The 15,045-nt window shown below is 43.4% G+C and overlaps 1 protein-coding gene across 17 annotated transcripts in view; it reads left to right on the top strand.

The window, feature by feature from the left end:
* ARPP21 (cAMP regulated phosphoprotein 21) overlaps positions 1-15,045 on the top strand; it is a 143,556-nt gene that overhangs the window by 76,393 nt on the left and 52,118 nt on the right. For 14 of the 17 annotated variants that reach the window (XM_070391746.1, XM_070391748.1, XM_070391753.1 and 11 more), the window contains 2 exons: positions 1,639-1,868; positions 7,762-7,995. In XM_070391746.1, the coding sequence (XP_070247847.1) occupies positions 1,639-1,868; positions 7,762-7,995 (464 nt within the window). Of the gene's footprint in view, positions 1-1,638; positions 1,869-7,298; positions 7,611-7,761; positions 7,996-15,045 lie in introns of those variants that run through there. The other 3 variants (XM_070391756.1, XM_070391755.1, XM_070391754.1) reach the window with 2 other exon arrangements.

Here is a 15,045-nt window from a genome sequence, read left to right as displayed (position 1 = left end):
AATCGGGGATGGAAAAATTCCTCTTTCTAGCAGAAAAGGGTACTTTTCCTCCAGGCTCGCTCCGCTGGCTTTCTTAAATTTCAAAGGACTTTAAGAACTAAAGTCACCTGGCCATTGGTGAGTGTTTGAGACTTCCTGCTCGCAACCTTGTCTTTTTTTAAGATGGTCCTTGTTTCTAAAAACCGGTCCTAAGGCCCTGAGAACAGAGAGAATGTTTATAAGGAAATATTAACAAAGGACAGCAGGGCACCAAGTGGGTTTTGTTTTGTGAGTTTTCTGTTCCACTTCCTCCCCTCACTTGACAGAGTTCCTATCACAGATGAGCTACGTCATTTTTATTATCTTTGGGTCCATTTACCTCCTTCCATTTTCATGAAATAAAAGAAAAAGCTTAGTAAGTAAAATTGAAGTAAAACCTAAAAATGTTCTCTGTATCTTCTGTACAATTTGGCGCATATTTCAATCAGATATGCATACCTCTAGCTTCTCAAAGTCCATTATTATCTTTAGAAGAATATTGATCAGCAAAGCTAATGATCCCGTCTGTGAGATTTGGATCAAGCTGGAATATGTCACATCACAGTCCTATGAAAAGAGGGGTGATATCTACTGCCTGTGATGTATGGTCCCCATTTCCTTATAATCCATGGGAATCTAAGAATATTTTAATGATCCATTATTTCCAACCGCATAAAAAGGCTTTGAAAATATGAAGTTACTCTTTAAGCAGATTGGAAACCAATGAAAATGCAAATTTCACCCACTTTCTCTAGAAAAGACATGCCGTTTGGTACACTGCTTACAGATTCTCTGGCGTCTTGAAAATTCACTTGTGGCTATTGGCCCGCTTCCAACACATCCGCTTTTTTTCTATTTGAATTTTGAACAAATGTGTTATTCCACCTCTGGAGCTTTTGTTGTTTGTCTGTTATTTCCATGGACCCCCTGGAAAGTCTCTCCTTGTTGTTATTCGCACCGGCTTTTCCATGTGAAAAGGATTAAGAGGCTCTTTCCTCTGCCTGTGAAGGGTGAATCGCTGGGAAACATTCTCACCATCAGCCAACCGGGAGTTCCTGTGATTTCTGGACTGTCCCTCAAAGCTTTCATGAATTCAGACACGTCGCTCATGACGTTAGAAAACACATGAATGAATACATGGCCTTTCTGGAGCTGGGTGCACTTCCCAGAGTCCAATTACTTAACGCCAAAGGGAGAGACAAAACTCTTCCTTGGCGGGCGTTGCTTTGAGGGTCATTCAAGATCCCAGGTGTTTCCAAGCATTGATTCCTTGTTGACGTGGGTCCAGAGACTTCATCCCCCCCGCCCCTCCACAACAGAAGTCTCCAATTATGTTGTCCGCCGTGTTTTTCTCGTTGCTTCTCCTTCACCGGCAGAGCGATCGTGCGGCCTTTCAGTTGGGTGTTTTCCTGTTTGTGACACGTTATGTGTGATGCGTGACCCGTCTGCCATCCGTGAGGCATGTGTGGCCCTGCTGGGGAGGCAGCAGGTCTGCTGGGGAGGGCGGACGGGGAGGGTCTCGTGGAGACGACTCTTCGGAGAAAGGTCCCACTCCGTGCCCACGACTGCGCCTGGGATGTAACACTGTCCCCGTGCCTTTCTCTGACGGCCGTGCTCCAGGGGCAACCGAGATGGCTCGGGGAGAACGTCGGGGAGTCGGCAGAGCAGCTCGGAGAACGAACTCAAGTGGTGCGACCACCAAAGGGCCTGGAGCAGCACGGACTCCGAAAGCTCCAACCGCAATCTCAAGCCCGCCATGACCAAGACGGCGAGTTTTGGGGGCATCACGGTGCTGACCAGGGGTGACAGCACGTCCAGTACCAGGAGTACCGGGAAGCTGTCCAAAGCAGGTAGTTAGCCCTGGAGGGGTTTAAGTCCCGCGGTGTTTTCTGAAGTCCACCCGAGCTGTAAAGGCGCCCTTCCCTCTGGCTCTGAGTCAACTAATGATGATGCCATGAATCTGGGATAGATTGAGGTCAGAAGGTGCAGTTTAAATCCCAGAACTGCCTCTGGCTAGCTGGCTGCGAAAGTCCAATTATTAACCTCTCTAATCTCTAGTTTCCTCATCTATAACATGTAGGTTATAATAGAATATTACTCGGAAACCCCCCCCCCCCCAATAGACTATTTTAACTTCCATTCCAATGATTGCCCTAAAAACGGTTACCAAGGCACGTGCACAGGGCAACTGTCCTGTGAAGGTTGGCTTTTTAAAAATCTAATATTATGAGTTATTCCATAAAACTACATTATAGCAATGTTGGTATTAGTTGTTTCCATTCCTGTTTTGGTATGATGTTAATATGATCCTGGGCAAGCTAGCTAACCCATATGAGCCTCAGTTTTCTCTTCTGAGAAATGGGAATAATAATAGCACCAATATTTCAAAGTAATTGTTAAAACCAAGAGTTAATATACTCAAAGCGATCCCTGGCAGGTTGTTAGGCCTCAGGAAGCACCAGTTCCTGTTTATTTTGCTTATTGCCATGCAGTGTTTCCATCTTTGCTTTGCACATAAAGAGAGTGGTCCTCAAAGGTTTAGAGTTTCCACATAGCCAGGTCCATGCAGCTGGGTTTTATTGTTTTGTTTTTGTGGGGGTTTTTTTGGTGGTGTTTTTTTCTTCTTCTAAGTGAATAGTGATCTTTTGAGTGTGGTAGTTCAAGTTTGCATGGGCAGGCTTTGGGAGTTTATAATGATGAGAGATCTCGAACCATTAACTTGAAACAACTTTAAACTGATGGAAGCATCAACACCATGGGCTTCACGAGTCTGCAAAACACCCCACATGGTCTTCCATTTTTAACTCTTCTTTTCCCCAAGAATCTCTCACCATCGTTTACAAATTACTTTCAAATATTTATGATTTAAAAAACCTCATAAAGCCCTAACCGGTTTGGCTCAGTGGATAGAGCGTCAGCCTGCGGACTGAAGGGTCCCAGGTTCGATTCCGGTCAAGGGCATGTACCTTGGTTGCGGGCACATCCACAGTAGGGGGCGTGCAGGAGGCAGCTGATCGATGTTTCTCTATCATTGATGTTTCTAACTCTCTATTCCTTTCCCTTCCTCTCTATAAAAAAATTAATAAAATATATTTTTTAAAAACTCATAAAATCCCAGGAAGGTAAGAGATGACCCTTCAGTAGCACTCCATGAACTTAAGTTTTTATTTGTATTTATTTATTTTATTGAATTTACTGGTGTGACATTGGTGAGTAAAATTGTATAGGTTTCAGGTGTACAAGTCTATAACACATCACCTGTATATTGTATTGGTGTTCATCACCCCAAGTCAGGTCTCCTTCCATCACCATTTTAGTTTAGTATGTACTGTCATTGTTTTGGTTTGGTTTGGGTTTTACTTCAGAAGTGGGGAGGCCCTGACTCTCAGCTAGGGTGGGGGTGAGTTCTGGGATTCCCTAGCAGGCCCTGGGTCTCAGGGTGCACGGGGGGGGGGGGGGTGCATGCAGGGCCTGGGGTCGCAGGTGAGTGGCAGGCCAGAGACAGGAGGAGAATGGTGAATGGGCAACACCAGCCAGAGGTTGGACATGGGCTGCCCTAGGCTGTGAGTACTTTCCCAACCAAGCATCACACTCACGCTAGGGGGTGTTCTATGAAATCCAGGCTCATTATGCTAATCGTTTAACATAATTATGTTGTTGACAAATGCCTCCTGAGAAATTATCTCGTGTTTTCCTACATAGGCAGAAAATGAATAGCATTTAGTCATAGTCACTCCTTTTAATGTACATATCTTGCTTCTTGGAACGATTCAGGTGAGCTCACCCTGCCTTCTGTCATTTTTATTCACCAATTGGAGAATTCTTGATTTCTAACTCTAATTAATGGCCCTTGGTATATCCCACTATTGCAGCAACTGAAGTCAAGAAAATCCACTGTGGTGCACTTAAGCACTTGCAAACTAAGAAAGGTTTAATAGTTTTACATCTTCTTAAAAGGCAGAAACCAAGTACCTTAAATGGCGCACTTGAAAATTCCAGTACACCTAAAGAGCTCTTACGATTTTTAAATTAATCGGCATTCTCCATGCACCAACCCCCAATCCCTTCCAAAGCAAAGGTTTTTGGAAACATTTAAAACACCTCAGGAATGCTCAAATGCCATGTTCTCTGAAGAATGGTCAGAAATTGTAAGTGCTTCAGACATTTTCTCATCTAAGTGTCTCCATTTGAAAGCTTGTCAAGGTGCAGGAATGGAAAGCCAAAAAAAAAAAAAAGTAAAATAATAATAATAAAGGCATCAAGATAGGCTGTCAAAACAAACTCACAGTTTCCCAAGCGGGTTTTTATGAAGCAAAGCTGTCAGTTCTACTGTCGTGAAACTTCAGAGCAGCACAAGTTTCCAATTTTTGACCTCATTGTGCACAGTGGGCTTGCAAACAGTCCGTCTACCCCTCAGAAACCATGTCAGGTGCTCTTCTCTAATCGGTTGCAGCTTTGTATAGATAATAATAGGACGTTTTCCAAGTGGGAAACGCGTTTTTCTACATTTCGGAGAAAGTATAGTACTGAAGTGTGAACATACAAGCACAGTCTCTGGGGCCTGGGCTGCCTTTTCCCTGTTGCATCCCCCACACGGAGCACGTGGCCACCTAACAGATGTCCAGCACACACCCTTGGGGGTGGATGACATCACTGTGTCATTACATCCTTCTTGTGGTGAGAATTTGAATGGTGCTTGTGCTGCAACCTCAGCAGTTTCCTGGCAGTGGTGATGTGGTTGAAGAATAGGAGTATGACCCCTGTTTCTCTCCATCATTTCTCTATCATCCCTCCCTCTTGACCTCCACAGTAGGGGTTCTCACCTTTAGCTGCATCAGTATCATGTGAAGGATTTCTTGAGCACAGATTGCTTGTTCAGAAACCATGCCTGGAGAACAACTGTTCTAGAGAAATAGATAGCCTTCTGTTTTGTTTTAATTATTGTATATGGCCTGGCATTTTGTTTTCTGGATGCAAGGCCATTCTAGTTGCCCCCTTCCTAGTCTATACCCTAGAGTATTTTTTAACATTATTTATTGTTGAAAGAGTATTTTTGAAGCCAATGCAAGACACTTCCTCTTGCTGCCACTCCTCTTCTGCATGTTTATGTTCATCATTACACTAATGCATCCTAGATATTTTCTTCTGCCCTGTAATACTGAATTCTGACCCCTGGATCTGGAAACATTTTCTTGAATTCAGAAAAAGAACACTTACGTTTCAGGGTCCTTAAAAAAAGAAAAATTGCATCAGATGAGTTAAACAGGCAAGGAAGACTTTATCTCATAATTATTGCAATAGGAGTTAAGACTATAACAATAGGGGAGGGAGATTAAACTCCACCCTGCTGAAACAAAGGGCTGGAGAGCATTAGTGAGCTGGTGGAAAGTGCTGGATGACGTTAGAGAGGTGATTGGTCAATGTGATTGCACCATCTGTGTTTGCTACTTGGTGTTTATCAAAGTCAGGTTCTTACCCTCCCACAGAAGCTGACAGACAAGGGCACTATTCTTCTTGCTCTCATTTCAAAGGGATGGCTCCCAAGTCCTCCCTAGCTCACACCTCAAATCAGAGTTCTGACATGCCTCATTGGCTCCAGCTCTTTCTCACCGTGTATCCCCTCCGCCCAGACATAGGCATGATCATTTTATATGACCTTACATGTTGGGGGTCAGACGTTTTATTGTATGATTACTGTTGTTGTTGAGTCTCTACTAGTGTCAAACTTGGACTGCAACATCAGATCATACATGGCAAGTCCTCAAACTCTACAGTTTGCACTGGGGCTGTGATTTCTGGGTCGTAATATCAGTGAGGTGGTCTCAGAATTACTCCTAGCATTTTCAAAATTCTATGTAGGTCCTTTATTTCCCCCCTCATGTTATTTAGAACTACATTAGTATTTTAAACTGGTTAGTTGGAGCATCCTGAATTAATCTGAAACTTTATTAATATTAAGAACCATGTCATGGAAAAAGAGAAAATTCCCAACTGAGAACATCTGTGGTAGTCCATGGTATACTCATATGCATGCTTTTAGGGGGTAGTTAGGTACTGGTTAAATCTTTATTAGTCCGCCAAGAACAAATCCTAGCTCTGTCATTTCCTAGCTCTGTGAGTCCACTTGAGTTACCTAACTTCTCTATGCTTTAATTTCCCTATCCATATAGGCAGTAATAGTACTTATTATTAGGGTTTATCCAGGTGCTCACACATACTGAATGCTCAAGAAAAGTCACTATCCTCCTCCTCAAAAACCAGCCCTCTCCACTGGCCCCTCTTCCCTGCAGCGGCCTGCTGCATTCCTATCCCTTATTTTCAAAGAATCCCAGTTTAGTTTAAGGGTACATTTTAGAATCTTGAAAACAAGGTGAATATATGTGTTGTATATGTTAACCTTTAATGCCATAGAAGAATGCGTTTTTTCATGTCCAAAGTCAAAAGCGTGTGCTAATAATTTAAAAATGGTATTGTGCGGCATTCTTGCAATCTATGGCAGCATCCAAATCACTTATTGGCTTAAATTCACAGATATTGAAATATTGCTTGGTGTGTTTTCTCTTGGAAGCTCTGGTTAATAATCTGGTTGATGCCCAGAACAGTCATGGTCAAGGTCCCCACAGCTACTTGACTCTGGTTGCAGTGAAGGGCCCTATTGGCTAATGGGATGGATGTAGCAACTGTTTCTTTGTCCCAGAGAAAGGAGAGGGAGACGATTATGGCTAGATTCCACCTTGGGAGCTTCTGCACACTGACCTAGTCACCTACAGGTGAGAAAGCCACAGCCCCCACGCATGCCCAATGACTTAACTGTTCTGTGTCACTTAAAGAATGCTTCATGATTGTCATGAAGACCAAACCCACCTTGGTCCACCTGTTGGCTATATTAATAAGACTTCTGCAAACATGTGAACTACAGTGCAGCTTAAGCACTCCCAATAGGAATGATCCACTTCTTCTACTCACATCTGCGGGGAAAGATTATTTCCAGCTCTGTGCCTTCACATTTTACCTTTGCGGATGTTGAAGCACCAGTATTTAAGAACCATCTGTATGAGTAGCATATCACAGGACTCCTCCTTAAACTGGTCTCTTGAAGCTCTATTTCAGTCATCTTAGTCTCATAACTCCAGTAAGACGTTCCCATGGCTTTAATTACTCGGGGTGATGGGAGTTTTCAGGCACTGAGTTCAGAGCTTTAGGGTACCATTTACCAGTCAATCACCCTAAGGGCATGTACGAAGGCTAAGAGAGTGTTCATTCTTAATCTCGTTTTTAAGGAAATTGACACATCTGAAAACTGTGTAGCAGATATCTCAATGAAATATGAGCCCAGACCAGAACTTGGCTGGATCCTGACCAGAACTTCCCTGGAGATCCAGACCAGAACTTGGCTGGAGATCCTGGCTAGAGAACCTGGCTAGGCTGCTGATCAACTGAACGCTGTCTCCGTGTCATTCCTTCTTCGCTGACTCCGTCCACACCTTTGGGGACCCCTGGACCTGCTGGGGTTGGACCCCAGCAAAGTAATAAACCATAACTCTCAGGTTCAGATATTCTAAAAAAAAAAAAAAAAAAAATATGAGCCCAAAATGTGGGAGGGGCATTCATTATTCCTGCCCTGCAGCACTCACCTCGAAGTCTTGAATGATGGATTATTTAAAGTAGCATTTAGACCCAGAGCTGTGGGTTTTGTCCTCTTCTCTCTGATGAATGACGTGTCGCTTTGTATCTCTGTGGTAGGTTCTGAGTCGTCCAGCAGTGCCGGCTCCTCGGGATCGCTGTCCCGCACCCATCCGCCTCTCCAGAGCACACCCCTGGTCCCGGGTGTGGCAGCCACTTCTCCTGGCTGCGTGCCCTACCCGGAGAGTGGGATGGGGGGCCAGGTCGGTCCAGGCAGCACCAGCTACATCCTCCTTCCACTGGAAGCTGCAACAGGCATCCCGCCCGGAAGCATCCTTCTGAATCCGCACACAGGTTCGTGTATCATTTCCTCTGCTTTGGCAGGGACGCAAGACCAGAAGTTTGTTCTCGTGCTCAGTCTTAGAATTTTACTAGCCAGTTATTTGAAAACAAGAGGTCCGATGCACGAATTTCATGCAAGGGGCTTAGCCCCCGCCCGCCGCGGCTTTGTCCGGAAGGTCGTAGGGAAGGACGTCTGGTCTAATTAGCATATTACCCTTTTATTAATATAGATTCTTGAGCAGGAGAGCTTGGTGCATGTACTTTTAGAGAGAGTCTTGGCTTAGGATCTGTTGCTACAACCTATATCTCCGTACTGCTATCAGTATTGATATAGGTATATAGGCATAGATGCTTCCCAGAAATGCCCCCTGTTCTCTGTCCGCTCATCACTGACCACGGTGTTTCTCATGTCTTCCCAGGAACTAAGATTTGAGATCAGTGAGTGGTGAACTGGGATACACTCATTGAAACTTGGTGTTTCTCAGAATAAATCCATGCATAGCCTGTTATGATGTTAAACGTCTCTGCATCCGAAATATTTCACGACCGTGAGACATTCATTGGGATGCAGAATGGATTCTTAACTGTAGCGGATATTCCTGGCCTTGCCACGTCCCCCAGTTCCTACTGGAGAATAAGGCACATCAGCGGCGAAAAGGGTACAGAGAGCAAATTCTTGTGTATTTTAGAGATTTGAGGCCTAGACTGGTTTTGGTAGAGTGTGGAAAAGTGGCAACTTCCTGATTATGGTTTCTTCAAAGGTAAAAAGCTATTGGCTCTTAGTTTTTTCATTTCTCTAGCATTTGGTTAACTTCCATAGACCCAGAGCATTGAGCCAACAGACAGATGAGCATTTGCTTTATGAGGGAGACTTCCCATGCTGGGCAATGTTGCCCATGCCTTCAAGGCCATTTGGCAATATCTGCAGACATTCTGATTATCATGACCCGGGGAGGAGGGGGCTGCTACTAGCCAGAGGTAGAGGCCAGAGGTGCTACTAAACATCCTACAAGGCACAGGTCAGCTCCTTACAACACAGGAGTACGCAGCCCCAAAATGTCAGCAGTGCAGTGGTTGAGAGAGCCTGGGTTGGAAGGTTTGACCTTGACTCGTCACTTCCTCAGAAGCCTTTCCAGTGATTGAATTGTCTCAAAATATATCTGAGGTTTGGTTTAGGTTATTGCAGTGTACTTCTTCGATGTGCTAAACTTGAAAATGCAAAACCGGATGTGACGCTCATAAAAATGATCCGACTCCATCTTCCAACATATATAGTGCTATCAGCAATTAGGAAATTCAGAGAAACATGAGAATGATAGTAAAAGAGCTACTTGAATAATTGCCACAGTTTCATGAAAACATATGGCACATTCCCAAGGCATGGTGTTTGAGACGTTTTGAAAATGCCATCAGCTTTAGGGAAAAAGAAGGCATAATCATTTTATTGAAAACCATTTGAAAGCTTTCTGATTAGATACTTCTAAGGAGAATATTAGATTGCCTTTATCTTATTTGGATCATCGTAAGCACTATAAAATAAATTAAAAGAAAACCAGCGTCCTATTCACTACTCTGGGCTCTGATTGAAGTACGATCTGACTCTGTTGGCTTAAATTCTTTCCCTTGTAATTGAGATGGTGGGCTTGCAGACAAGAGCACAAAACTCAGCATTCGTTTTGAATTGTTTCATTTTCAGCCAAATTGCAGAGTGTTTCACAAAAGCACAACGGAGTATTTTTCGGGTAGAATGCGAGAATATTACTTGTAATGACAGTGTGGCTGTGCATGCGTATGTGTATATTATCATCTGTAATCTTGTTTACAGAAAAGGAAAGTAAGCTCTTTCTGGTGCCAAGCCCCAATTCTTATTCATCGGATGGAGTCATTAGAGCTGTTGTCAAAATCTCTCCTTTCAGAATGGATCCTAACTAAGGAACAGGATCTAACCAGGCTCTGCCATACACACTTCTCTGATCTGACAAATGCTAGACCAGTGGTTCTCAACCTGTGGGTTGTGACCCCTTTGGCGGTCGAACGACCCTTTCACAGGGGTCGCCCAAGACCAACCTGCATATCAGATATTTACATGACGATTCATAACAGTAGCAACATTACAGTTAGGAAGTAGCAACGAAAATAATTTTATGGTTGGGTCACAACATGAGGAACTGTATTTAAAGGGCCAGAAGGTTGAGAACCACTTTGCTAGACCTTAAAATATCCCTAGACAAGAAGGAGAATGTACTAATACATTGTATACTATGGTTGAGTGGTGAGATGTAAGGTGGATTATGATGCTGCTTCCTTTACAGAATGTTTTTGTAAATTGAAAATATGTGCATAATTGTGTGTGTGTGTGTGTGTTTTGTGTGTATATGTTCACGACCGTCTGTCTCTCTACCTGTCTAACCTCTTATAGGCCTCTACTACTGAAACTGGAAATCTGCCTGCTTTGGGCTGGAACTCCCCTTTCTCTGTCATTTCTGTGAATGAAATCCACACTTCTCATCCTCTGCCAAATACCTAGTAGAAATTCCTAGCTGTTAGGAACCAACAGGATATAACTACTTTGGTTCTTATGTCCATTTTTCTGGGGTTCATTTCCTTGTTACCAGCACATTTATATGCTCCGGTGGAAAGAGACCATATTTGGCTATTTTTTACTTCCCTAGATTGGATAACAAATTAGTCTTATGCACCATGCTTAGGCACAGGTGGTCAATAATTACATGTAATTGAAATATTATCAACTTCCCATTATACACACATACACACTGAGTGGCCAGATTATTATGACCACCCCATCAGTACTTCATTGACACTTCAAAATTACTAAATATTGAAAACTTCCTAAGCAAATACTCTCAAGGTTTTATTATTATTATTATTTGCATAACTAATTCACTTCATTGTACTGATGGGGTGGTCATAATAATCTGGCCGGTCATAATAATCTGGCCACTCAGTGTATATATATGTATGTGTGTGTGTGTGTGTGTACATATATACACACACACACACACACACACACACATACATATATACACAAATATATATTGAGGTGGATAGGGAGCAGTTTTCCATCTAATGTCTTATATTTGAGAATGTGGCTCAAGTATGAAATTAGGATTGATGAAATATCTGTTTTAAGCAGGAGTAAGACAAGCAATGATTTGAAAATACGAAGTGCCTGCCAGTCATGTTTTCTAAATGAAACAAAAACGAAACTTCCTTTGTCAGCACAATTGACTTGGCTCTTGCTAGGCACTAAATATTTGGCTCTTGCTGCTCCCCAGATACAGCCACAAGTTTTCATTTTGTCTGGCCCTAGACTCGGCGCTCAGGACCTTGGGCCTGTTCTTCCTTTGCTTTTCAGGCATCTGGAGGCTCTGTTTCAAAGTTACTTCTCTTTAGGTCTTCGTGTTTGCAAGGCAAGCCTGTTCTGAGCCTTGACTTTGATCTTTCTTGGAATCAGCCTCCTTTAAAAAATTTCTAGCAGAAACTCAACTTTGTTTGGCTATTTTCTTTCAACTCAGTGCTATCCAGAGATGCCAGTTGCCGTTGGCATCCCTCAAGTACTTGTCAATGCCGGGATAGGTTGTCATTCCACTTTGCTTTGCCTTCATCTGTGCAGGTGCATGATTGTGTGATGTGAGGGCTGCCTTCAGGGACTTCACTTTGAACAGCCCCGTGGTCCCAATGGGCCTCCGTGACCCTCTCCTTTTTTTCTATTTCACAAGACTTCTAGCATCTGTTCACCCAAACTACTCCCACCTTTGTCTTAAATGCCCTGTGAAGTTTCTGTGTGCTACTATTTAAACCTATCTTTGCAAGATCTGGATGAATCCTTGCCTATCCATAATCACCAGCTCCCTTATAATCTGACTAGAGGCCCAGTGCACGAAATTCGTGCAAGGGGTTTTGCCCTCGCAGCCCCAGCTTCGTCCGGAAGGTCGTCTGGAAGGATGTCCAGTCTAATTAGCATATTACGCTTTTGTTATTATAGATTGATCACCTTCTAAACCCTAGGAAAGGAAAATCTCTTTCTCTCACCCCCTTTTTTCCTTTTAAAATAAATATACCCTTCTGCCAAGTACATGGTAGACACACCTTGGTGTTAAGAACCAAGAGCACATGACTACTTTGCTTCTTGTATCAGTTGCCCACGGGTTCATTTTCTTGATACCGGCATATTTATAAGCTCGTTCTGGGGACGATGGGTCATATTTTGTTGTGTTTTTATTTTTGGTTTTGCATCCTGGAATGGATAACAAAGTCTTAGTCACTGTGCAGGGCTCAATAAGTATATATTAGTGAAATAATATCTATTACACATTATCCATGCTGCTGAGGAGAGGGAGACATGTTTCACCTGATGTCATGTATCGGAGAGGAGTGAGCATTCTGCACGGAACCTTTCCTCAGCCCTGGCGCAGCACACAGCACGGGCTCACCTCTGTGACTGCACTCTCTATACTGGTGCCAACACACGTGCCAGGGCCTGCTGGGCATGCCAGTGCAGGTCCTGACATGAAGACCTCTTCTGAGCTGGAGAGTCCCAGGGTCGGCTAGTTTTTCTGTCCCCTTTGGACTTCAGCTGTCATTCAAACTAACTGCTGGTATTCAGTGATCACTGCATCTGGGTGGTGAAAATGGTAGAACACAGAGAGGTGATCATTGCCCAACTTGAAAACCAACAGTCACCCATCCTTGCTCTCTTAGGAAATCATTTGCTCTCTTTCCTGGCATCTACCTCACCTCTTTCATTTTCCTCCATTATTTTTAGCTCTCCTCAAATCAATCTTTTATACTTTCTTCTCCTTCCAGAAGAAGGTGCCCTTACTCTCTACCCAAGTTGATTCTTAGTTCTTTTCCTATGTAACTATTTAGAAACATTTCTTTCTTCTGGTCTACAGCATATTGAGAAAATTTCAAACAGGGGATCTAAACTGTATCAAAAAGAACACCTATCTGCAGTTATGTTATTCACCCTAACTATGCTCAGCTTTTCACACTTCCCAGGGATGTTGAAAGTCATGTAGAGTAGAATAGATTCTTTCTTTTAGTTTGCCATTGTTGTGTATATGTTTGTACCAAGTACATGGTAGACACATGTTAGTGTATTTTTATAAGCACATAGACTAATTTTAAAATGGTTTCATATAAAGTTGCTGTGAAGATTTTTAAAAAATATTAGGTACCTAAATTTTTCCTCTTTTAAAGATACAAAAAATGGAGTGGAGGTGGGGGCACTAAGGATTTGAACACTAAATGGCCTAATAGAATTTTTTTTTTGGAAATTAAGCTATTTTTCATCTTTTCCAAAATTGCTGGTTTGCGGGGGCGGGGGGGGGGGGGGGGGAATGGATTGCAGATTTAAAATCCAGAAGAAAGCTATTTTTTAAAAGAGATAAAATTAAATGACAGTGACAGGAAAACAAGTATCCATAAAGAACAATAGGAAAAAATGCCACTCGATTTAGTGATTGTTCCGTGAATATAATTCTGGTACATTTGCTTCCATCATAGCATGTGTGATTGGTTACGAAACTGTTATCAGTTCAGGCAGGTTATGTCCATGGACATGCAGCATTTAAAGTTGCTTGTTACACACACACACACACATACCCACACACACACACACACCACATCTGGGCTGAAATTTCCTGGTAATGATGGGGAATGCTAAGCTCCCATACAGTTCCTAACTGAGCTGAAGTCAAATCCATTGTCCTTTGTGAGAACTTGGTTTGATTTCACTACACCACCAGCATTTGCCTCGCCAACCTATCCCAGTTTCCTTTCTTACGTCATTTACAGAGTGCATAGGTGATGGGCATGACCTGCACACATCTGACGTGTGGCCTTAGCAAATATTTGCACATGTGAACACCTGCGTAAGCATCACCTGGAATGAGACATAGAGCATGTCTCGTCTCCCAGGAGCGTCCCTCATGGTCCCTTAGAGACACCACTATTCCGAGTTCCATTGCGTTCGTCAATGATCTTGAATGAAATGGGACTGGAATTATACAGTCGCTGCCCTTTGGGGACTGGTTTCTTTCACTTAGCAAACATCATCTAATTAACATCATTTGAGAACAGTTGGTTCTTTGTTGTTAAGTAGCATACAGCTTTTTTTTCACTAGACCAGGGGTCCTCAAACTTTTTAAACGGGGGGCCAGTTCACTGTCCCTCAGACCGTTGGAGGGCCGGACTGTAGTTTAAAAAAAAACTGTGAACAAATTCCTATGCACACTGCACATATCTTATTTTGAAATAAAAAAACAAAATGGGAACAAATACAATATTTGTATTTGCATGTGGCCCGCGGGCCGTAGTTTGAGGACCCCTGCACTAGACTATCATTTCCTTTGGGTCAGGTTTTATATTTCCCTCCCTGTTCTTTTTCTGGTGGTTGCCGCTGCTAATTTTCCTCACATTGCTGGTGATCTTTGGTGGTTCTTCACATACGTTACAAAAGCACAAGGCTGGTTTCCTCGGCCATCACATGCCCCTTCCCTGGATCAGATGCTCGTGCAAGCCCTGCACACTGAGCAATGCAAGGAGAGGCCGTAGACACGTGCTTGGGAAGAACTCAGCAAGCTGCCTCTGCCTCTGCCAGGCAGGCGGGGGAGGGGGAATCCTCCTTGGAGACACCAGCCTCATGCTGGGAGTCCTCCTCCTCCCAGACATTTCGCTCAGACTCCTAGAGAATATTTTGGGGGCTTTAGCTTAGGGACAAACATACCCACTGCTCCCTTTCCCATAGGGTAGTGGGGGTTATGGAAAAGGGAAGGAAGGACACACACAGTTTGCCAATTCCTTGCCCCATATTCAGATCCTCGTCATTCTTTATCTACCAGTCCTGGGTGTGATTTCATCTTGAAACAGGGCCCCTACCTCTCGTGCATGGCTTGTTACTTTCCAGTGATGGGTGATCTTTCCCATGGTACCTCAGTGTACCAGCTACTCTTTATGTAGACGTGGCTGGTGGGCTTCAGCTATTGGGTGTGATGCAGAGTGAATGGACTTTGGAGTCACACTGACCATGGGCCTTTC

This window comes from Myotis yumanensis, unplaced genomic scaffold (genome assembly GCF_028538775.1).
Source record: "Myotis yumanensis isolate MYYU_CA2020_CCGP unplaced genomic scaffold, mMyoYum1.0.hap1 SCAF_14, whole genome shotgun sequence".
NCBI lineage: Eukaryota > Metazoa > Chordata > Mammalia > Chiroptera > Vespertilionidae > Myotis > Myotis yumanensis.
The sequence above is the reverse complement of the archived record's forward strand: the minus strand, read 5'-3'. Positions and strand labels throughout refer to the sequence as shown.